Source organism: Gadus morhua, chromosome 6 (genome assembly GCF_902167405.1).
Source record: "Gadus morhua chromosome 6, gadMor3.0, whole genome shotgun sequence".
NCBI classification, from domain to species: Eukaryota; Metazoa; Chordata; class Actinopteri; order Gadiformes; family Gadidae; genus Gadus; species Gadus morhua.
Window position 1 is genome coordinate 13,655,446 of NC_044053.1, and position 23,007 is coordinate 13,678,452.

At 46.3% G+C, this 23,007-nt stretch overlaps 2 protein-coding genes across 3 annotated transcripts in view; both read right to left on the reverse strand.

Moving 5' to 3' along the window:
* Nucleotides 1-568: 568 nt before the first annotated feature.
* Nucleotides 569-4,253, reverse strand: klf9 (Kruppel like factor 9). Its single transcript, XM_030358619.1, has 2 exons — nt 3,401-4,253; nt 569-2,330 (listed from the first exon to the last, which is right to left on the reverse strand). The coding sequence occupies exons 1-2, from the start codon at nt 3,813-3,815 to the stop codon at nt 2,050-2,052; spliced, it is 696 nt and encodes a 231-aa protein (XP_030214479.1). The 5' UTR covers nt 3,816-4,253; the 3' UTR covers nt 569-2,049.
* A 1,819-nt stretch (nt 4,254-6,072) lies between these two features.
* The window catches only part of trpm3 (transient receptor potential cation channel, subfamily M, member 3), a 143,141-nt gene continuing 126,206 nt past the window's right edge, over nt 6,073-23,007 (reverse strand). Inside the window, exons 19-26 of one of the 2 annotated variants that reach the window (XM_030358610.1) lie at nt 20,077-20,205; nt 19,027-19,278; nt 17,054-17,228; nt 16,373-16,465; nt 14,251-14,401; nt 13,351-13,544; nt 12,529-12,661; nt 6,073-11,841 (exon numbers count right to left, since the gene is read on the reverse strand). In XM_030358610.1, the coding sequence (XP_030214470.1) occupies nt 10,197-11,841; nt 12,529-12,661; nt 13,351-13,544; nt 14,251-14,401; nt 16,373-16,465; nt 17,054-17,228; nt 19,027-19,278; nt 20,077-20,205 (2,772 nt within the window). In that variant the 3' untranslated portion in view covers nt 6,073-10,196. The remainder of the gene's footprint in view (nt 11,842-12,528; nt 12,662-13,350; nt 13,545-14,250; nt 14,402-16,372; nt 16,466-17,053; nt 17,229-19,026; nt 19,279-20,076; nt 20,206-23,007) is intronic. The other variant, XM_030358609.1, reaches the window with a different exon arrangement.

The window sequence follows — 23,007 nt, forward strand, 5'->3', positions numbered from 1 at the left end:
ACATGTGGAGACGAGGTGACCAAACCAATGGGACGTTTTTCCTTCTGTATTCGCATAAATCAGAAATGATTTTTTTTTTATCTTTTCGATTTATTATTGGCTTTATGTTGTATTATTGCCTGTATCTTTTTAACACTTTTATGTGACATCAGTTGATTGAATTAGAGTATGCCTTAATACAGATATGTTTCAAAGACGTGTGTATTTTTATTTCCCTACGTGATTTATTTAAAATAACATTTGCTGGATTATGTTATGTTTTTACTTTAAGACATGGGGGAACATTGTCTTCATTTTGTTTTAGACAATTTTTTTGTACTTAAACACTTTATTTCCAGTATTTAACAATGTTCTGTGTAGTGTATGAAATCCATAAATAAACAAGAAGCTGGTGGTAAATATTCTCACCCTACTTCATGTTTCATTTCTTGTACCTGTCAAATATTAACATGAACATATCGCCGACCTTGTGTTTCCAATACTCCCTGTTTTCCTGGAAGGAACCGCAGCCACATCGGTTTGCAATGTGTCACAGTAACCGGGACAATTGGAAACAAACAGAAACATATTTAGAAAGACCTCTTGAGTTTATTGTTAGAACCAAGAGGAGCACATTTCCCTCCATGAACATGACAATTTCCAAGCCCCTGTGATGGACCCTGGGTAACCCTGTACAGTGGCCTAGAACACAAGCAGCAAGCAGAATCCAAAGTAAAGGCTTCAGGCTGAAAGGCAACAACGTCGGAGTCATTTGATGCTTTAAGGTGGGAATCTGTTCTCACTTTACACTGGGGTTGGCATGGGAAGAGTCTGTTCTATGGGTTTCTCTAAGCATTAAATGGCATTTGGAGATTTATTGTCGTTATCAAAACAGTCTGATTCCACAAAATTTCATAACAAAGTACTTCCTTTTTAAATAATTTCACACGTTACGGAAGAGATAATCCTAAGAAGCACACAGAATCATGCATCTGAAATGAATCGTCTGTGTGCTTCCAATTCTCCCCAGGGGTATAACTTATATTTCCTTGCAATAAAACAACAATCCACCATTCCCTCAATGCCTTAACATAAATGGTCATAACATAAAATGTAGTTATGACCCAATAATGTCATAACCTACTAGAATCCAGAGTCCAGACTACTGTGAGTGAGACATTGAATGACCTTATATTTCTGCTATAAAGCTTTGCAATTAATACTTGCATACGTTCTGTCTCCTTTGCATCAATATTAATGTAATTCCTGGAAGAGACAGGAAATTGACTATTTAATGATTACTATGAATAATTATCTCGCGAACCAGCTGGCTGATAACAGAGTGAACAAGGTATGAACTGATGTTAGTAGCTATCCCTATTATCTTCTAGTATAGTAGGTATATAATATCTACTATACAATACTTTAACCCTAATCAATACACAACTATATTCAACTCTAAATGCTTTTACTTCAATATACCCAGTTTAACATTAAGCTAATTCTAGTGTATTATTATACTGTTGGACAAACAAAGGCCTCGTTTGAACTAAAATCGATATATTACATAGATCACTTCCATAACTCGTCAGCAAAATACATATTTTTCCTGAATTGGTCTAAGCCTATTAACACAGTCTGTAAATAATTGAACAAGATTCCAACACATTCATTGAATGTGTGATTTATTTACTGTTTCCTCCTCTTTATAGGTCTGCGTTCATCTAGAAAGCTATACACAAAAGGCTTCTCATTTGCACATTATTCAAGTATAAAAAAATCTGAGTTACCTGACCAGCTCAGTACATGTGACCTAGCTGTTTCTGAACTTTAGAAATAAGAAAGGAGACTCACAGTAGAATGACCGCTGATTCTAGGTAGTATCAAAGATTGACTTTTTGAAATGGAAAGATAATTTTACACTGCGTTTGCAATATTTACAGAGAACATCTGCACATAGTCATGCGTTTGATATTTTTTTTTCTCGTTTTAATTATTTACATTATTTACTGCGTTCGTCCTCCCGTGCACATGGGTTCTCCTGCGTCTGAATGGGAGTGCGTCCTTAACCTAAAACCCAGCGGGACTTCGGTCTCCAGAGTCGGACGAGGAGACGGACAGGGAGCAGCGCCGCCTCTTGGCCGCGCTGGGGCACTGCAGCATGCTTGGCTGGAAGCCCGCGTGCCGCCGGGCGTGCTTCGTCAGGTGGTCGCTCCTCATGAAGCACTTGTCGCACAGCGGACAGTTGAAGCGCTTTTCTCCCGTGTGCGTGCGGTAATGCCGGGTCAGCTCGTCCGACCGCGAAAACTTCTTACCGCAATCTTTCCAGGTGCACTCGAACGGACGCTCCCCTGCAGACAGAACACACACACACACACACACACACACACACACACACACACACACACACACACACACACACACACACACACACACACACACACACACACACACACACACACACACACACACACACACACACACACACATTTTATGGTCAACGATAAGCTTCTTTAACAACAAATAGCCAAAGATAATAAACAAGCTATTGCGATAGATTTAGCTTCCAGGGGTTCCTTGCCATCACGGGCGCGTGTCCTCTGACCACGTGTCTCTTCTTGTTTACAACCTAAGTAGGGGGCGTGACGGGGCGATGACGTATGAGGAAATAACTGCGCAGGGGGCTTATCTCCGGTTAAGAACATGTGGGGACAGCAAAGTCACAGTGACCCACAAATGAGTCAGAGAGCACGTCTCGTTGCCATGCGAACATTGTTGTCCGGATATCTTTACCCTTCACCGTCATTCCGTTAAAGCGTTTTGCCATAAAAGCTCTCGTCAAACGTCTCTATATCCCCATTTAAAAAGCGAATATCACAGAACGGCACAGAGATTGGAAGTCCTGGCATTTAAATCGACGTCATGTATCGCAGACACCCCGACATCGTGAGTCACGGCTCTGCCACAAGCTGCGAAACACATTTCACCACATCTGAACTTCGCCCAAACTATTTACAATGCACCACAAATAAATGGCGGCGGCGGAACGCGCTGTTCCCAGAACAGAACATCAACGCGTATCAACAGCGGGCTGGAGACCACGCCCCCAGGCTGCGGAGAACCGCAGTCACACCCCCCAATCGGGAGACACGCACACACACACACCCCACCCCCACCGAAACACACACACAAGTCAATTCTGTTAAGCCTTATTATTTTATGAAAGGCATACTGCAATGAATAGGCCCAGGGGGACCAGGGACACACCAGTCTAGAGACAACCTCTATGATATCTTCACTCAGTAGTCGTAGTTGGCGTAGATTTGTGAAAGAAATGCCAAAACGCAACTCAAAAGGGCCAACAAGCTTTGTTCTGATGCACATGACCGGGAGGTTTGGTCTGGGGTCGCTTAACACTTACCGGTGTGGACCCTTAAGTGAGCCTTGAGGTGGGACGACTTTCCATACATTTTCCCGCAACCGCTGAACGGGCAGCTGTGCTTCTTCTCGGGAGACTCGTGCCTGATTGCTGATTTTTTATTCCGGTAATGAGTCGGTGCCGGCACCGGGGCCAGAGTGTCCTCGCTGTCCGACCGGCGGTCCACCTTGTCGCGGGTGTTCTCGTCGGCCTGCGCCACAAGACACTTGGCGCCTCCTCCTCCTCCGGGGATACATTTGTTCAAGTCCAGCAGGATCATCGCGACCATCAACAAAGTTCTGTTCTCCTGATTCTCTTTGTGCATGTCCTCTGTGGGCAGCAGCGCGTCGGGACTACCACTACCCGGGGGCCGCTGGGAGGAGACCCGCTCTGCGGCCGGTTCACACTCCGACATCATCGCTTCAGCTCCCCGTGGCACTACGAGGATCCGACTGACGCCAAGAATGAATGATCTCCAATAAATGTCGACTGAATAATGCTAATCACACTCGGCCACAGGAAACATGTGGCTAACAATCCACACGTGTCGTCTTCGATGTGACCATCCTCCTCCGACAGGGGTTGTTGGATACTGAAGCAGGGCGGATCGACACAACCCTATAATAGTATAACGCGTACCTATTATCGATAGTCGGCCTAACTTGCAGATCAATAGCCGCCAATATAATCGATGTTGTTGTTGTCACGATGTGCTCCTTCTCCCCTGGCTTACATGCGTCAACTCGCCTGGTTGAAGCTGTGCGGAGCACTTTTTCTCAACTCCAAGAAACAATTTCGCGGAATCCCACGGTGTCATAATAAAGCAGGGCTGCGATTGGCTAGGAGAAAACGTGACTCGTTTCGTTTACGTTACGCGGAACTGCCGATTATGAAATTGACGGACAGGGATCTGACCGGTGTTGCCAGATTGGGCCGCCAGCGATGCAAGATCGGGCGGGAAATATGTCCCAATCTGGCAACACTGGGCTTGACCCGCTTTATGTGAAGCGATGAATCAAAGAATCAAACCATTAAAGTCAAGACGTTCTTGTACAACCCAGTGCTATGAACTCGCCCTGCTACACAGAACCTGAAATATCAACCAAATTCACGTAAAACACAGGTATACATGGATCGTCTAGCAAAGTAAACAACACATACTGAGGTTTAAAAGTGGATTATAATTTAACATGCACTAATGAACGTTAGCCCTTCCTGACCCACAGCCCGGGGTTATATGTAGGCTATGTCTACATCAGTACTGCCTAGGTCTGCAGGCTTAACAATATCCTGAGTAAACACGTCCTCCTCCTCCCTTCAGGCGCCGGGTGCTGCGAGTTCCGCCCGCGGGTCTCCTCCGGGCTCCACTGGGGGCGCTATGAACCCGCCTACCCCGGTTTGTACACATTATGTTGGCTAAATGAGGTCGTGGCGGGACAATTATGGAGAACATGTTCCTACCCACGGACCGGCCGCAAATACAGTGAAGTACCGGAAGACGACACGTGGTCTGTTCATAGAGGTAACCGCCCAGGGCCGTGGACAGGCCGGCCACTGAAACATGAGGACTGACTCACAAATGGAAAGCAGCTTTAGGGTTGTTGTCTTTTTTTTTTAGCTTACAGACTTCGAGTTTGTAGGATTTAGAGTAAGATTTGGGTTACGAGGGGTAAACAATCTGCACCGGGAAGGTGGAGATGGTTGTGGTGGTGACACGCCCCTTTTGCCAGAACTAGTTCACTCCACTTTTTTGTTTTTCCAAATGTGCTTTTGGGTTTCCAAGAAGGAAATAAAGAGGGGGGTTGCCTTGAGGGGCCGCGTTGCCAGTAGCTGTCGCTCCCTCTCCTCTCCATGGTAAAACACTTTCCTGGAAGGCTGAGGGAGGGGGGAGGGGGATGCACGATGCACCCTAGTTTTCCCCCAAAGTGTAAAAAAAATGCATGTAGGCTTTCACTCCTACTATGTGAATCGGGTTGACTTATGATTGTGTCGGAGATAAAAAACGATCAAACAAGGGCTGTTGGTCGTGGGCATGTGGAAGATGATAAGTGAGGCGTAGGAGGGAGAGTGCGAACGAGAAACGAGGGGGAGGAGGCGGCACGTGTAGAAGAAAAACAGAATGTTCCCTTCCGTGTACTGAGTCTGAACTCACGCGCCACCGATGACCCCCCTCCCCGCCCCAAGTAGGCTACGCATGCATGTGAGGTCCGGGAATCTGCCCTACATATCAAGAGAAAACGGGCTATGCTTTATGTCTAACCCTGTTATGCACCTTGATCCTTTTTGGTTGAAAGATCTTAATGCCATGTACTTCGGCGATTTTATGCCATTATCGGTTTAAGTAGGCTAGAGGGAAGCACAGCACAGCCACCTGTCGCATTCACTTGGTTTTGCTGACATTCCCGACAGCCACAATAGGGAGCCGACTGCCCAGTGACAACTGTTGAACAACTTATTGCACACGCCTCATCTCCTATAGGGCTAAGCACGAGCTTTCGCTGGTGTTTAGAGAAACAACAACCTAATCAGCATACCTATCAGTATTGCCCTGACCCCTTAAACACACATGCAAGCACACAAACTCACTCACACAGCAGTTTCTGTCACGTTTCTTTTTTTTTTTAGAAACGTACAACCCCCAAAAGCATGTGAGGGGAAAGTAAACAAGACACATGTACCAATCTATTCATTTATTTAACAATGCATGCCAGACATGATCCTATTCACATTGAAGAATACAGATTTGTATTTGCATCAAAATACTCACTACTGTGATTTATAATTCCTCTACCTTTCCCATCGTCACCGTTTAAAGGAGGATAGTTTTGTTTGCCCTCAGTGGAAGAACTGCATGCATTTAAAGGACATTTAATTAATTGAGATCTGGAGGAGGAGGGGGATCCTGTTCACTGGGCGAACAACAACAATATCAGCATTTATTGCAGGAAAGGAAAAACAAAAAGAAAACATGTGCATGGATTTCTTAACTAACAATTTCTCGTCCCCGGTTGTGGAGGAAGTCCCCTGTTTGATTAAACGCGTAATTCTCATTTGGTTCCAGAAGAAAAAGTGAAGCAACTGTGTAGGAAAATATAATAGAAATACTGTACATTGGGATCTGGGTGGATTTATGTTGCATCTTCATGCTCATCTGTTAGTGGGTATCGTGTCAAACACACAGGCACACACACACACCGCCTGCACGCACGCACACACATACAAACACACACGTCCCCTAGATTTGCACTGTTCCTCGCATGGCCGCCATGTCAACACACACAAAAGCATAAACATTGAGTCATGCGCACAAGTTGGTTCAGAAAGTGCAATGAAGACGTTTGATATTGTTTATCAAACCTTATGGTTTAGGGGAAAAAATACCTCCCATGTCATTACTATCGCTGTTAAGTGTCTCGTCAAAACTATTTTTGCAATATGGGACTTTAAAATAGTGCATTTCAGCAGTGAACTGAAGTGTTTTGTAAACTACTCAGCTATGCATGTTTGAGAATTGGGTTTTATTCATTATTACGAGTGAGCAGAGGTCGTCACTGCTGGTCTCTTTTGCAAAGGTTTCGATAATGGCTCAGCCAATCAAAGGTTTGGAAAATGGCTCAGCCAATCAAAGGTTTGGATAATGGCTCAGCCAATCAAAGGTTTGGATAATGGCTCAGCCAATCAACTGCCACTCCATTCCAATCGGTTTGGTTAAGTTTTTGAACACAATGTGAAACGGTAAATTTGGATCAAAAGCCCACTGTAGACATATGTAAACCGTAGTTGGTTTGGTTTAGGATTATCTATTATTGTCAATTAGTTGTCCAGAGTTTACTGTTGACAGACATTCCCCTCAATTAAAATTCCATAAAACAATATCAATCGATTTTCTTAAGCATTTTTGTTGTAAAGCATAGTGATTACTGCTAGCCTTTTTACTACAATTCTAAATGTCTTTGTTGGGTTCTTGACATTTCAAATTATATATGAGAGCTAACAGGCTACATCTTCCTTCGTACCTGGGACATTGAGAGTATATTGATCAGCTTTAGGAGCTTATTGGACACCTCCCGTGATGGACAGGGATGAAGCAAATCTGTCTGGCCAATTAGGTGGTATACACATAGCATGACGGAGAGAAGGGCCCGCCTCTTGGAATCCTTTCCCCTTTCCTGTAGTGTGTCATCAGTGTTGTGTTTAAGTAGATACGAACCCAGCCACATCCCAGATTTCATCCGTATTTGAAAAGTACAAAGTGCACCGATTCAAATAAATATTTTAGAATAAGGTCGAATACAGTTGTCATTGAGCCATCAACCCCCCTCATTTTCGATTTTTTTTGTCTTGTTTTGTTTCCACTAGAGATCGATGATGACATGCAATGTCAAAAAACCCTGGTGGTTGTGCTCTAACGTCTGCAGCAGACATGTCAGTGCTGCAGCCCTGTGTTCTAAGTGGAGCCCGGAGTCGCCCAGTGATCCTGTGTTTGGCAACGCAGGGAGCGAGCAGCTCGCCCGGCCGTTGTTACATTACACAGAAAACAGGAACAATAAAAAAGGGATTACACCTTAAATATGATTGAAATGTACAATCTATCATTTATATAACAGATTTTAATCAATCTTTTAATACATCAGCATTCACTGCTTGTATCTCTCCCTTTTTATATTAAATTTGATAATAAACCTTACTTAGAAAATAGTTAAAATTAGAGAAAAATAGCACTGAGAAGATATAAATATTAAATATTCATATTAGTAATTCAAACAGGCATTTAATTATTCATGATAGCCAGAAAATATGTAATTAAATAGAAATAATCTCAAAATAAATGCAATGCATGTGATTGTATTGTATTAATTGGTGCAATATAAATCACAAATATATATATTTATATATATAAAAACTATCAATTAAACTTTTTCAACCTTTCTGCAAAAAGCTATCATAGAAAGTCATTCCCTTCTTTTTAGAACTTTTCATCCAGAGAAACGATGAGGAAACAATCAGATAGTTATAGATGTGCGTGGTGATATGGATTCTATAGGTCAATCAAAATAGCTTTCACACACCTGACTGAACCTAATGCATATACTTAGCAGCAAAAACTATTTCAATGTTTTGCATTCCTTTCTCTCTCCCAGGAAACTAGTGTGCACTTTTTAAATGGATTTAGCAGTCAAAACTTCAGTCAAAATGTTTTCCTTTTTTTTTTTGTCTTAACTGACTATCATGGATTTCATGAAAGAATGATCAAATACATGACAATTCCATAACAGACAAAGGACGGATCCGGTGGTCTTTGACTAGAGTTTGACCATTGAAACATACAGTGAGTGAAAGGATGAAAAGATTTTGGTTCTACATTTGCAGCCAGCCTCTTGTGCAGAGACCGCCCCCTTGTGGCCAACAGGGCGTATTTGCAGACAAAAACTAAATATGTTAAAGAGATGGAACATGTTGTTACTTGTATTTGTGGCTAGCCCTAAAATATTAAACTGTCCATACTGTACTTTCCTGAATGAGATACATCGTCAATATTCATTACAGGGTAGCATAGCTTACTGGACACAGCAATGTACAAGGGATATGCCATCTGGAAGTGCAGTCTGTATTTGTGGCTCTTATCTTTGTTAATGTTTCCCAGACTGGATTCAATATAAACTCGAGATATAATGATGACGATGACTTCCTGATTGTAAAGTCAGACTTATAGTATCTTGAGTAATGTTGGCCTGGCACTCCTTACTCTATCGGGTCTCTCATCTCTTGTAGCTTATTTAATAATCGAAACTGCGACTATGAAGACATTTTCTGTTTGAATGTTGGCTGTTGTGTTATGACTCCTTGAAATAGTTCAGACAAATTAAGATACAATCAATTAAAATTGAATGCCACAGACAAGTTTGACATTTTCCCTCGACAAATACAATTCACATGACTCCCTTTAGAATATTTTACTTTAAAAGACTACTTAATCCCTTCTATTAATTCCCCACATATCACTGACTTTGTAATGCCTCTCTCCATTCACCAGTAATATCACTCCTAGTCACATGACTTATTCCGCCCACACATTTCCACTATCAAAATAAGTATTGCTAGATTTCTTTCCTTTTCATTGGCTCTCGGTCGGTGAAAACACACAAAACTTTATATTAAGGAGCGTCAAATGCTGCTGCCCTTTGAGTCCTGGGGGAAAGGGGACACATTTTTGGCTATATATATATATATTATTCTATGTATATTTAACTCTCCTCTCCCGTTTCTTCCCCTTCTGCTTTGGCGGTTCCTAAGGAATCAATAATCTAGGAGTTACAGTACGTGTTCCTCACCTAGCATCGTGATGGACATGAGATGGAACATAGTGACATAGTAGTGGGTTGGACGTATTGGTGACGGTGGAAGACTGACACGTAGACAGAGACCTTCCAAAGCCTTAACACCCCATGGATAGTTACTGAGCTACAAGAGGAGGTAAAAACTACTGTAGTGTTAATAGCTCTTTGTTTTAGACTGGTGTACAATAGGACCCCCCCCCCCCCCCCCATCCCCTCCTCCCCCCAGCACTGCTGTTTCCGGGTGAGGATGCGTCTCCGGTAGGGCGTCTGCAACATCCTGCCACTTCCTCCACGGTGTACCTCTCTGCTGCTGCCATGGTAAGCGTGGCCCCGCATCCGCCTCCGTAGCAACCCCACCCCGTCACCCCGTCAGCTTCCCCCGCCGTGCCCTCTGACCTTTACCCTCCCTGGTCCTGTGAATGTGTGTATGTGTGTTCCTGCGCTGACCGGCGTTCCCGTTGTCACGTGTAGTTCTGTCTGTCGAAGCTGCGGAACGCCGAGGGCGTGGCCAGCTTCCTCATGGACAGGCTGTCAGTCTTGCCGGGCTCCGGGCGGGCCCCGGACTTGCTCCTGAGGAAGGGGTTCCGGGCCCCCGCCGGCCCCCGGCCCGCGGACCCCCGGTCGGCCCCGGGGCCCGCGCCCCGCTCCATCCTCTCGCTCACCGACAGGCTCTTCCTGTGCTGGGGGGCCAGGCTCAGGGCGGGGTGCGAGTCATCCGAGGAGCAGCTGTTGGCCCGCTCCTGCCGGGAGGAGGGCGGGTAGAGGGGCGACCCACAGGGCCGCCCGGGGCGAGGGGTGGAGGGGACCCCCAACAGCTCCTCGGGGTCCTCGGGGTCAGACTCCGTCTGGCTCAGCTCAGCCTCGCGCTCGGGGTGCGAGGAGCCCCCGTCCGGGGCGGGCTTGTCGAAGGGGAAGGAGGTGGAGACGCCCGGGGAGTGGGCGCGCTCGGCGGGGGCGTAGGGCGAGGAGACGCAGCGCGTGTCGATGCAGTCCGTGATGCTGGTGTACTCGGCCGCCTTCACCTGCACGCCGGCGCCCAGGCCGCCGTACACGCCGCGCGGGTTGAACATAAGGCTGTGGGACTTGACCAGCTGGGGCTCGTCCAGGAAGCCCCCGCCGCCCCCCGCCGACAGGTAGCGGCTGCTCTTGGAGCGCTCCAGCATCCCGGCCGATGGCGGCGGCGACGGGTCCATCTCCCACGGCGGCAGGGAGGAGGAGTCCGGCAGGAGGTGGGCGGAGCTCAGGGACAGGTCGACGGCGGCGCTGTCCTCGAAGGCGGTGCCCGTCCCCGTGGCGACCGTCCCACAGCCGCTGCTGCCGGCCCCGCACTCCGAGGACCTCTCTCCCACGCCGCCGCCGCCGCCGTAGTCACTGCCCCCCGACAACACCGCCTCCATGATCTCGGAGTGGAGGGAGGAGTTCCGGCGGAGGGGCGGGGCCGTCCGCAGGGGGTCCAGGAACACCTCGCCGGGCCCCACCTCCTCCGAGGCCGACACGTAGATGTCGATGCAGGAGGACGGCCGGTGCTGCTGGGACACCGACAGCGTGGCCAGGGGGAGGGGCTTGGAGTCCCTGGGGGCGGTGCCCGAGGACACGGACTGCGAGCTGTTGGCGCGGTGCAGGCTCAGCGAGCGCTCCTTGAAGAAGCCCTCGACGCGCCTTGAGGCCCCGCCCCCGCGGTGCTGCGGCTCGCCACCGCTGCCGCGCCCCCCGCCCACGTAGAAGGAGTGGCTCCGGGTGCGCGTGGCGGCGGCGGTGGGCGAGGGCGGGGACAGGGAGCCCTCGCCGCCGCCCTCCAGCGCCTCCTGCAGGCGGTAGGCGTTGCCGTCCGTGCTGTTGAAGCTGCTCTGCCGCAGGATGTACCCGGTGTCGGGGCCCTCGGCGTGCCGCAGGGCGTAGGCCGAGTCGGTGCAGTCGGACGAGGTGCGGGAGCGCACCTTGTTGACCTCGCCGCGCTCCACGCCTGTCACGCGCTCCAGCGCCACGGCGATGCGCGCGATCAGCTCCTCCATCTGCGCCAGCCGGACGTCCACCGTCTGCAGCGACGCCTTCATGAAGTGCTCGCGCTCGTTCACCTCCTCCAGACGCATTGCCATGTTCTCCACCCTGCCGGGGGGGGGAGAGAGGGTTAAGAGGACAGCCAGCACCGAGGGGGGGCGGAGATAAGGAAGAGTCAGAGATACAAGGTCGTCGTGTGCTCGCGTCTCCCTGCTATGACCCGAGGTTGTCTGGCGTTCCGGTTCAGTGGAGTAAAGCAGAGTCAATATTGAATGTCCCCAGAGAGGCGGTGTGTTTTACAACAGCCGCCCTAGCGCTACAATACCATGAAAAACAAATTATAAAGAGATAACGGGAAGGCCAGCTACAATCCCCCGGGATGGAATTATCGGACGAATCCCCAGCGATAATACCATGACAACGGTATTATTGATAACTAAATTGATAATTATTTTAGATAATTGCGTAATCAGTCTACCTTGTCTTGCCTTCCTCCTATATTTGTCTATGAAACCGTTACCGTATCTTCTCTTTTTACACACCCTTAACACCCTTAGACCTCTAGTCATTTCCCCCACGGTTGCGCTCTGAACAGACCTCGACCCGAGGCCGGTCGCGTCTGACCGTAGCGTCTTCAAGAGGAATGAATGCTTGGTTTAAGGAGGCTCGGTGGTTAAGGAGGCTCGGTGGTTAAGGAGGCTCGTGGTTAAGGAGGCTCGGTGGTTAAGGAGGCTCGGTGGTTAAGGAGGCTCGGTGGTTAAGGAGGCTCGGTGGTTAGGCCACCACAGTGCTGACCTCTCGGAAGTGACTCGGATCCTCTCGTCGTTGGAGGAGTTGAAGCGGTCGTCCTTCTCCCTGAAGTACTCCTCGATGCACTGCTCCTCGAAGTCATGGACCTTCTTCAGCTCGTCCTCCGTGATGAAGAGCTCTGTGAAAACGAGGAGGATGAGGAGGAGGAGCAGGAGGGGCAGAGAAGAGGAGGAGGAGGAGGAATAGGGGGGGCATAGAAGAGGGGCGTGAGGATCGTAATGCCGCATCGCTTTGTGGGAACATTCTGGTACGACAAGATACCAGTAAAATCTCGCCGCACGGAGGAAATAACTATAGAATATACCAATTGAAAAGTTAATGCTGACCAACCCTAACCCTTATCTCAAACACCCTAACTTTGAATTTGTTTCCTCTGACCTTCTTCTGTGTTTAATTAGTAGCTCTGCTATTCTCCTCATGGTAAAATGAACAGTTCTAAACCCTCAGTCGGCAATAATCCTCAATGTCCTGTCCAAAAAGCGGTGATGAAAAACTAAGTTAAACAGTTAAACAAGCTTTGAAGAATTGGCAGAGTAGATAAGCCACAGGTTTGAATTTACCACTCGAAGAAGTAGCTATTCAGGACTGGTGTTAGCGCTAAACATGTGTGGTCCAGTGAGGTCCTTATGTGAGCTTGAATCATATGGTCTAAAAGAAGCATAGACTGAAGTTAGGGTTAGCGGTTAGGGGATGGGTTGGGTTAGGGGTGAGGGTTTGCATTCAGGGTTAAGGGTTTGGGTTAGGGTTAGGGGTTAGGGTTCAGGGTTAGTGGTTAGGGTTAGGGTAAGCGGGACGCCCCCGACTCACTCAGGCCGTAGTCGCGCTCGTCGTCGTCGTGCTTGCGCCAGCGGCAGCACAGGTGCTTGAGTACCATGGTCATGTGACTGAAGATGATGAGCGGTGGGGGCAGGACGGGCCGCTCGTGGAAGGTCATGATCAGCTGGTAGCGCTGGAACTTCCACACCTGGTTGGAGATAGACTTCACTTCGAAGAACGTGTTGCTATGGTGACGGACAAACACAGAAGACAGAGAAAAGAAACACACACACCGACCACAACGAGAGTCTAAATAACCAGAGGGTATTGGTTCAGACGGGCGGCCGGGTGAATCATTGCCGAGCTCAACACGACGGAGTACCCATAACCCGTCCTGCTATTTATTCAATATGCAAAACGTAAACGGGCTGGCAGCTAGTGCGGCCAAATGTTTTATGAGAAGCCGTTGAATGTGTTTGTGTCTCTTCAATCATGCAAATGGCTGTTCACATTCCTAGTTTTAATTTAAGGCAAGATAGGGCAGTTTAATACTGTAATAAAACTTTGACAGAAATAAAGAAAGAAGGAATAATAAATAGAGAATACGAGAATAGATAGTGAGAGAGAGAGAGATGAAGAAAAGAGAGAGAGACAGTCAGAGAAAGAGAGAGGGGGAGAGGGAGAGAGGGAGAGACGAAGACAGACAAAAAGAAAGAGAGAGAGAGAAGAAGGCAGACAGAGACAAAGATATATATATATATATATATATAGATATATAGATAGATAGATAGATAGATAGATAGATAGAGAGATAGAGAGAGAGAGAGAGAGAGAGAGAGAGAGAGAGAGAGAGAGAGAAGAGAGATGAAGAGTGACAGAGAGACAGAGACAGGGAGGGAGAGATGGAGAGAGGGAGGGAGAGAGAGAGCGAGAGCATGCTGTGTTACATACTTGAAGACGGCGATGAGCAGGTTAACCAGCAGTATGTTGGCCACCAGCAGGTAGCAGGCCATGATGGCGGGGACGATCCAGGCGCCCGTCTTACAGGGCGGCAGCCTCACCACCCCGCCGTCGTCCGTTGTGATGTTGATGCCACATGGGGCTGTACGACGCAACAAAAACAAACACACACACACACACACATGAGCACATAGAACTTGTTAACACGTTCGCGATCAATATCAATTGGTAAAAACAAAGATAACCTATGCAAAGTAAGTGTGTAGATGCACCAACAGACATGCACATCAGCAGGCACGCAGCAGCAAAACCGATGGGTTCAAATGGGATAAAAGTCATACCAAAAGATTGAAAAAGCAAACACGTTTGGAAGAGGCATGAACAAAAACAACAAAAGCAGAAAACGAAAGAAACACACAATGATAAAAACCATAATGATAATGAAAATCAAAAGGTCAATATATGTATTGTGCAAGAAGCATGGTCTGCCTGATGCTTCCTCTATAAGGGAGGGAAGCGGGAGGGGGGGGGGGGGGGGGAAACAATGAGTTGGCTCATGTGCTGAAATGTGCATCTGAAAAGCAAACAAGAGCAGTCATACATATGACATGTGTCGTCCCAAGCCTCCCAATATATCCAAACATGTCTAAAATGTTTCAAATATATTGTTTGCATGTGCACCATGTTTGATCGTCTTTGCCTTGTATCGTTGCAGATGTGTTTAGGATACAGAGAGTGTTTTTTCCATCGCTGATGGTTCAGTTGCTGGGGCTTACTGGGGGGAACAGAGAGAGTTTGTCCACAGTTTCTTTGCCGGTAGATATAGTTCATTCTGGCCATGCTCGTATGGGTTTCGCCTTTCTCAATTGTTCACACAACGCAGCCCAAAGATAGAGAGAACTGAAGCAATATTTCTACTTTGTAAAGTAGCTGACCCTCGAAAAAACAATTTGGATAATTACAAAGACTAAAAAACTCTGACAACTGAACCAACGTGAAAAAACAGGTAAGAGATGAGAAAAGCTGGTGAATGTTTAGTGTTTGGTCTCCTTGGTCCTTCAGTGAATATAAATATGTATACATAATATACATGTGTGTTTTCTATCGTTGTAATATCGTTTCATATTATGCATTCCTGATGCATTGTTGTTGTTGTCATGAATACATAATTCATCAGTCATGTTATTCTGCTCATAACAATGTCAGAATGGAGTGTTTATCTTCATGAATGTCGAGTTGGTGCGTAACGTGAGATGTGACTGAATGCTAGCAGATAGTGTTTGCATGGCAGGTTAGCTGCCGGAAACACAGGAAGGAGCTGAAACAAAACATCTAGGGATTAGCAAACGTCATGAGCTCAACTTTGTAACCCCCTGCGATGTTTCATTGTGTGTGGACCTGCATGGAACGTTTCGGCGGTGAGCCAGTGTTTTTAAATCGATCCGGATAAAGTTGCCCTAACTTTTACCTGGCCTTGGGAACAAGCGACTCGTGATCTAAATCGAGTCATAGCTTAAGATGATTACGATTATTTTACATAATCTGGCAGTTTGTTTATTGTGATGGCTTGCATGATTTAGCCATCCCCCAAAGACCAAGTTTGAAAAGGCAACTTTAAAGGAGCACTGTGTAAGATTCGACTGTTGCTGCTAACACCACTGACTCGTACTAACCCTCAGGTCAAGTATTGATCTAGTGTGAATACTTACAAATAAACAGCATCAACTGATAAACAGACAGTGATTTTATCATTGTGTCTTATTGACTTGAATCTTTAGGTTTAACCAAAAAAGATCTATTTTATGAATATATACCGGTACATTTTCTTTTATATCAAATATATACCTATGTATGTTTAAATAATTTCTACAGATAGATTGTGGTCCTTTGACAGAGAGTAAAACGTTTTAAATCTTGCACAGTGCCCCTTTACACCGGAGAGTTTATGGAGCTGCATGCACGCATCCATTTGTAGTTCCTCCTAGTGGTAGGAGTGTGTATGGCATGGCAGTGAGGTTGCGATGATGGCACGAGATGGGGGAGTGTATTGCATAAGTATCTTTATCTATTGGTTCACTGGGATTTGACTGCACTGAGTAGTGGAGTTATGGACCGTTACTACGCCAGGTTCCGTGGGTTCGAAAGTAATTTTCGACCAGCCAGAGTTTTTCAGTCATTCTGCGCTGTAACTTCCTACTATGCATATCTGAAACAAAGAACGAAAGCATTATTTCAGATCTCTTGTCTTTGGGCTACTTAACGCTCATTCTCATTCTCCACATGCATCTCATTTAGACTCCATACAGGTAACACTTTTAACACTTTAAACGGCGCTCAACCAATGAAACAACAACATATTGAGTATTTTTTCTGTAAGATAAAATACAATGGAAAACAATAAAATATTGATAAAATAATTGCAAAAGGTGAAGGATGGTCTATAATAGAGTCAAGTCTATTATCAAAATATATACATTGGCCTCTTCTCAGTTACGGATTGGTTCATGGATGCATTACGATGGGCTCAGTGATGTAGTATGTTGTCAGGGAGTGTACGGTTAACAAAATGCTCTGTGTTCAAGAAAACAAATACAAAAGTATTACCGACTAATCATTTATCCATTCAATGTGTAAACCTGTGTTATGTTACAACTGCAATATCCATTTACGTTCTGACTTAAACCACACAGGCAACAACATGGACGACAACAACGACAAAGAAAACAAAGTGGGAAACAGGAAGCTTATCACTAGGGGAAAGCCCCTGAATCCTCTGAATAAGAACCAAACGTACGGTCAATCTGATCGGCAAACACCTCCCCGTAGATCATCCAGTAGGGCATGAAGAAGATGTTGCGGGCCAGCATCCAGGAGGGGTCCTCGTTGGGGTTTAAGATGGCCTGACGCGCCACCCCGAAACTCATCAGCACCACCAGCATGATGATCACAAAGTACATCATGTCGATCATCTGTGGAGGGGAGAGAGGGGAGAGGAAGAGAGGGTAGAAGGGAGAGGGGAGAGGGGAGAGGGGAGAGGGGGAGAGGGGAGAGGGGGGATGGGAGAGGGGAGAGATGTGGCTGGTTTCAATAGCAAGAAGTGTGATAGTACAGAGATGGCGCAAGGAAGGATTGGAGTGGTTAGAGCCCACAGGGGGCATTAGGGGCTGTGGTAGCTCAGGAGGTTAGCGCAGGTTGCTGGTTCGATTCCCAGCTCCTCTTGGCTCAGTGCCGATGTGTCCCTGAGTGAGTCCCCTGACCCTTACTGCTCCCGAGGAGCTGGCTGTCGTCTTGTGTGGTGTATCAATGCGTTGATGAATGTGTGTCTGAAAGTGAGCCAGTTATTGTGAAGCGCTTTGACCTGGCAAAGGTGTGAAGGGCGCTTTACAAAAATCTACACGTAGCTGTCCTTGAGCAAGATGTCTAACCCCCTGACATGTATCTGTATTCACTGTCTAACCTCCTGCCATGTAACTGCATTAACTGTCTAACCCCCTTACATGTGTCTGCATGCACTGTGTAACCCCCTGACATGTCTCTGCATTTACTGTCTAACCCCCTGACATAGCTCTGCAATCACTGTCTAACTGTGCTGGCTGTTCGGAGTGCAGTTTAAGAGATGATGTGTTGCTCTCATACTTTCAGAACGTGACTAATCCCAATTCAATAAGAAAGTGCGTATTAGAGATAGACCACTCCAGGCATTCACAGTTTTTGATGATGATCACACAATATGCACCAGTGGATGGATCTCAATTCAATTGCCTGAACTTTAAACTAATGAGAACTCAAAATACATTAAACAGAGATTAAATAAATCTCAATAGATTACTCCTCAGTCCCTAATGTCATTTTACTTCTCATTTGTAGAAATGAAGACATTATACCCGGAGCGAACCCACCACTAGTCCGACTGCAACCGAAAAAAACAAAAAAAAACAGAGCTGTTTATGTAAATGAGTCTGTCTACATGGTTTAAAGACAGAGCCCTCTCCTGCTAATTGCTGATTTTCATATCAAAGAGAGCACTCATGACCGGCGGTTCACAGCCCATCTCTGCGATGGTTTGAATGCATTACTGATACCTACTAAGCAGCTTTGATCCCCTAAGTGAACCGGTCTGCATGTTGTTCTGATCAGACAGGCTTGGGACACACTGTCATTACAGGTCGCTGGCAGGACTTTCCAACGGGTTGGTGGGCAATTGATATGCCAAGGTACACCGTGCGGTCCTGTGTTCAGGACAGAACGACTCGGAGAACGCACAGATCGGATAGAAAGCGGAATGAAGGAATGGGATCAGAGAAAACTGCTCAGACTAAGTGGGGGTCGGACAACGGGGTGGAGAGAAGGAACCAGAGGAAGAAACTAGGGAACAGATAGAGAATAAGAAAGTTAGGAAGAAAGAACAGAAGAAATAAGATAGAGAAAATGAAAAAAGGAAGAGAAAGTCAACGAAAGTAAAAATAAGGAAAGGAGCTCAGGAGGTAGAGGCGTTGACTTGTAATCTGAAGTTTTTTCTAGATCGAACCCCGGCTCCCCCTAGCCGAGTGTCGAGGTGTCCCTGAGCAAGGCACCTCCCCCTTACTGCTCCTGATGAGCTGGCTGTCACTCTGCGTGGTTAACACCGCCGTCGGAGTGTGAATGTGTGAATAAATTATTCTAAGTCGCTTTGGATAATAGTGTCAGCAAAATCCCCATATCGTAAATGTGAAAAGAAACAGTGCGACAAAGAAAGACATGCACAACAAAAACACTGCGTCGTCTCACCATCTTGCCGATCATCATGACGTAGGGCCCCAGGTACTTGTTGACCCCGAAGATGTCCAGCAGCCGGATGTACCAGTAGATGATGTTGACGCAGTAGATGACCCGGCCGTAGCTCATGAAGGGCGGCTCCTGCAGCCGCAGCACCATGCCCACGGAGAAGATGAGGATGGCCATGAGGTCGGTGATGTTCCAGTACTCCTGCAGCCACACCTTCACCTTCTGCAGCAGCTTCCCCGGCTCCGACATCAGGATCTGGACCACACACACACACACACATATAGGAGGAGGAGGAGGAGGAGGAGGAGGAGGAGGAGGAGGAGGAGGAGGAGGAAGAGGACGAAGAGTAGGAAGAGGAAGACATTAAGGAAGAGGAGGAGGAGGAGGAGGAGGAGCAGGAGGAGCAGGAGGAGGAGGAGGAGGAAGAGAAGAAGGATGAGGATGAGGAGGAGGATTAGGAGGAAGAGGAGGGGGAGACCAGTAGTAAGCAAAGGAAAGAGAGATAGAGGGGGTTTGTTCATTGGACAATGAGATAGGGAACACAGAAGTTATAACTGCATAGCAGTAGAGGAGAGTAAGTGTGTGTACTACATCAGTCTCGCCTTTGGAGGGCAGTAAAAGATTACGTAATAGACGCTCCAGAGCCCGAAGAGGGTGGGAAATTGATTTGACTAAGGAATGGAATACGGGATTATACAGCCAGGTGTTCTCCTTCCATCTCCTGAAATGATCTGTGGGTCTTATCCTATCTGTCTGTCACCATTCTTCTCACCTGTACACACACTTTTTACTATCATGAGATGTTTGACACACAGATACACAACTACACCCCTCCAAGAACTGCTGTACAATTGGTGTCAGTGTGTAGATTAGCAGCAGCAACAGATGCATGTTGTCTGTAGGTTGTTTGAATAATTATTGTATTTCTATTTTGTGTCTGCAGATGAATTATGCTAATTATGATGAATTACGGTACCATGCATCATTGACTGATCGGAAAATAATGCAATTCACATATATACACACACACACACACACACTCCTCTCGCCTACCTCTCTCATCTTCTCGATGCCGTTGGTGAAGATGTATGCGATGACAATCCATTCCTGGGGAGACGGCCACAGGTCCATCTTCACCAGAACGATGTAGTTGAACAGCATCAGGTAGGCCACGTACGCCATCTGAACAGACACGTTCCTATTGGACTGGGGCTCTACAGGTGTTCTCACACACATGCCAGTGTGTGTGAGAACAATGTAGAAACCCAGTAGAACGCATTTAGAAACACACACTGGCATGTATTCCAGTGTGTGTACGGTCGGTGTGCTTTTGAATGAGTTGTTGAGTAAACCTGCATATGGTTGTGTGTAATCATAATGCAAAGTGTGGTCAATAGATCTGATTATTTATTTGTGTGTGTCTGTGTGTGCATAGGTGTGGGAGTCTGCCCACTTCCTTACTTAGCATATGTCGATATGTCAATCCATTGCAAACCAAATGGCCTGAAGCTGTTAATGTGCAGGGATATTGTGTGAACTCCATCCAATAAGGTGAGGCTCTTCAAATGATTGACTCCAATTAAATTGGATTCTAACGCAGCCTTCAAATACAAACTACAATAAAACGAGGGGATCTCAGGAGGACATGTTGCTCTTACATCCACTCCCGGCCCGGACGGCTCGGTTCTATGCTATAGACTATGTTTAGCAAGCCTTTCCTCAGACTCTTACTCGTTCACAGAAGCAATCACACTCTCTCCTCCTAAGGTGAGAGTGGATTTATTTAGTCGAATGACCTGTGGTCGTGGAGGGAGTCTCCAGATTCATTAAGTCCCTTGTTTCCAGATTCATTTAGTCCCTACTTGTCTCCGGGCTCCTTTGCACTGAAGATTTGACAAATAGAACAGCGATGCGGTCATAGCCCTACAGAGCGAGTCCAACACGAAGAGCACTAATGATGGCCGTTTGACCCGCAAGCACCCCTGCACCACTTCTGGAGGGCGGGGAGATTATCATATTTACAAGGGTTCTCTTTCCGGAAAAAGGCCAGGAATAATGAGGATGATGGGAATGTAAAAGAGAGAAATGTATTAATTTGCGTTAATAAATAATGAGGAGTATTAGGGTGGTTTTATGAAGAAATGTTTTCATTAGCCAACTAAGTGGAAATTTGGGAGATAGAACGGTTGGCTAATTGGATAACATGTGCGCGCACGCACACATCCACACAAAGACACAGGTTCTAAGAATACATCTCAACAAGCCAGTGCCTTCCTAGAATCCAGTGGTACAAACCAAAATGTATTTCTGTTGCTGCAAAAGGCCGTTTATCAATCTCATACATACGTAAGGTATTTAAATATAATGTAACGAACCAAAAATGTAGGAGAGCATTACATCACCTCCATTGACAATGTCAATCAGAAAACATCTAAGTAATACTGTATTTACCTGTGGCCATACTCATTAAGACAGTTGGTTAATTAGGTGGGACATGGAAATGGGTAACCACATTTTGCCCAAATATGTATTATTCACCAATGTCTAAAAATTAGTCACAATCTTCAATGTTATTTCTCCTATAAAAAAACTCACACCTAACAGCTTATTCAAACTATCATTTTGTTCTAAAGCCCAGTTCAGACCAAAGATTCACCTTGCAACGGCTTGCAACGGCTTGCAACGAGACGGTTTTAGAACGTCGCAGGGGCGGTGTGAACGGGTCGTTGCAAGCCGTTGCAAGCCGTTGCAAGGCGTCGCAAGGCGTTGCAAGGAGTCGCCAGAGATTGAACATGTCAAATCGCAAGGTCCAGTTTTAGAACGCGGCGATTTAACTATTCCTCTTCAGCCAATCACAGCAGAGAACAACTTGTACGTCACGGCCTTACTCCGTCCTGGTACCGTACTGTCGTATTTTGTTGATGTATTTGCACTTTTAATCTTGCTGAATTCTACGACGAATAATTGTGTCCAAATACAGATATGAGGACGACAAATGACCTGAAAAGATTTGGTTGGGGTTTGTCTCATTTTTCCTGCATTTACAGTGTGGGCGCAGAATTCGACGGTGCGCTAGATTGATTGTGGCATCATTGATTGCGACCTGCGTTGCTTGTGGACTCTGTGATGATCGCAGACACGAATAATTGTGTCCAAATACAGATATGAGGACGACAAATGACCTGAAAACACTTGGTTGGGGTTTGACTCATTTTCCCCGCATTTACAGTGTGGTCGCAGATTTCGACGGTCTGCTGTCATGAATTGTGACCCATCGGGGATTGCGACCTGCTGCTTGTGGACTCTGTGATGATCGCAGACATGAATAATTGTGTCCAAATACAAATATGAGGACGACAAATGACCTGAAAACATTTGGTTGGAGTTTGACTCATTTTCCCCGCATTTACAGTGTGGTCGCAGATTTCGACGGTCTGCTGTCATGAATTGTGACCCATCGTGAATTGCGACCTGCTGCTTGTGGACTCTGTGATGATCGCAGACATGAATAATTGTGTGCACATACAGATATGAGGACGACAAATGACCGGAAAATGCAATGTATCCAACAACGGGTAATCTAAACTAACTGTAAGCTCCAGCTATTTACTCCAATGCAGATGTAGTGGAGAATGACAAGACATAGTAACTCTAGCCTACTCTCAAGTAAAATAAAAATGAAACTAATTGCAAACCTAACTAATCGCAAACCTAACTAATCTAACCTAACCTACGCAAATGATGATGTTGCGGCTCTCAGCATGTGCCAGAGCGTTCACAGTTGCTATGGAAACCACCTAGCGTCGCAGCCCGTTGCAGCGCGTTGCAGCCAGTGTGAACTGCCCAGTTTTAGAACGTTGCAGCCCGTCTCGTTGCAAGGTGTTGCAAGGCGTTGCAAGGAGTTGCGAGTTGCAAGGAGTTGCGAGTTGCAAGCCGTTGCAAGGTGAATCTTTGGTCTGAACTGGGCTTAAGATCTACAGCTTT

Bases quoted from the DNA above. Each gene is read 5' to 3' on its own strand.
- klf9 (XM_030358619.1), bottom strand. From the start codon at position 3,815: ATGATGTCGGAGTGTGAACCGGCCGCAGAGCGGGTCTCCTCCCAGCGG. The intron at 2,331-3,400 runs GTAAGTGTTAAG...TTCTGTCTGCAG, and splicing joins TCACTTAAGGGTCCACACCG to GGGAGCGTCCGTTCGAGTGC.